The 1,127-nt window shown below is 37.4% G+C and overlaps 1 protein-coding gene across 1 annotated transcript in view; it reads right to left on the reverse strand.

Moving 5' to 3' along the window:
- Positions 1-223: 223 nt before the first annotated feature.
- ace (angiotensin I converting enzyme (peptidyl-dipeptidase A) 1) overlaps positions 224-1,127 on the reverse strand; it is a gene marked incomplete at its 3' end in the record, with an annotated part of 23,674 nt that continues 22,770 nt past the window's right edge. The window contains 2 exon segments of the mRNA XM_014008105.1: positions 224-321; positions 498-689. Of these exon segments, the coding sequence (XP_013863559.1) occupies positions 224-321; positions 498-689 (290 nt within the window).

Genomic DNA, 1,127 nt, shown 5'->3' on the forward strand with positions numbered 1-1,127 from the left:
CTTTTTCAATGTTTTAGTGTTCTTGCAACCTTTTTATGTTGATTTTATCTTTTTGTAACTGTTCAGCACTTTGTCTGAAAGTGCTTTATGAATAAAGTTATCATTATTATTAACATCATTATTATCATCATCAGAAGAAGAAGAACAGTGTGCATTCCCTTTTGTTTTTAACGTGTGCTGCAATGACTTCATGATGCTACAGATGTTTTATGCATTCATTCACCTGAGCCAACATGGCTGGTGTAGCATCAACCTGTGTGGCATCTGGGAAGGGCATCACTAGATCCATTATTCCAGACCAGGTCTGAGCCCACATGTTGCCTGAAAGGACAGAACAACATGAATAATTCATATTTGAGTCAATCAGGTCAGAGAACAAAGTCATCCTCTGTCGTTGGCTATAACACTACCTGATCTGGAATTCTTTCGATAAGCTTGGAATAATCTAAACAAAGCAGCATAAAAGCTTAATTTTTGCTCAAAAAGCTCAAACTTACCAAGCAGGTGAGCAGGAATGGGCCCCTTTAAATTGATGTAGTTGGAGCCATACTTTTTGTACAGTGCCCTTCGAACATATGCATGTACATTCAGATAGAGTGGCTCCAGCTCCTTCCACAGAGTCTCCAGGTCTTCCTCAAAGGTGGGTGTTTCATACAGAGACCGCCAAAATGCTCCATTATCAGAATGACCTGCAGAGATTAGCAGTGATGTAGTTCAGTGTAACTCAAAGTCAAACTCTAAATTTCTGATCAGGTCAGGGATTCACAAGTTGGCTCACACGGGCTAATTTTAGGACAAATATTTATGTATTTCAATATAGTTTCTTTATACAGACTTAATTCACAAAAAATTCATCTCTTGCAGTTCAGAAAACATTTACATACATACAGTGGGGAAAATAAGTATTTAGTCAGTCACCAATTGTGCAAGTTCTCCCACTTAAAAAGATGAGAGAGGCCTGTAATTGACATCATAGGTAGACCTGAGAGACAAAATGTGAAAAAAAATTTGAGAAAATCATTTTGTCTGACTTTTAAAGAATTTTTTTTGCAAATAATGGTGGAAAATAAGTATTTAGTCAGTCACCAATTGTGCAAGTCCTCCCACTTAAAAAGATGAGAGAGGCC

The sequence above is a fragment of the Austrofundulus limnaeus genome, unplaced genomic scaffold (genome assembly GCF_001266775.1).
Source record: "Austrofundulus limnaeus strain Quisiro unplaced genomic scaffold, Austrofundulus_limnaeus-1.0 Scaffold48, whole genome shotgun sequence".
In the NCBI taxonomy this organism is placed as follows: domain Eukaryota; kingdom Metazoa; phylum Chordata; class Actinopteri; order Cyprinodontiformes; family Rivulidae; genus Austrofundulus; species Austrofundulus limnaeus.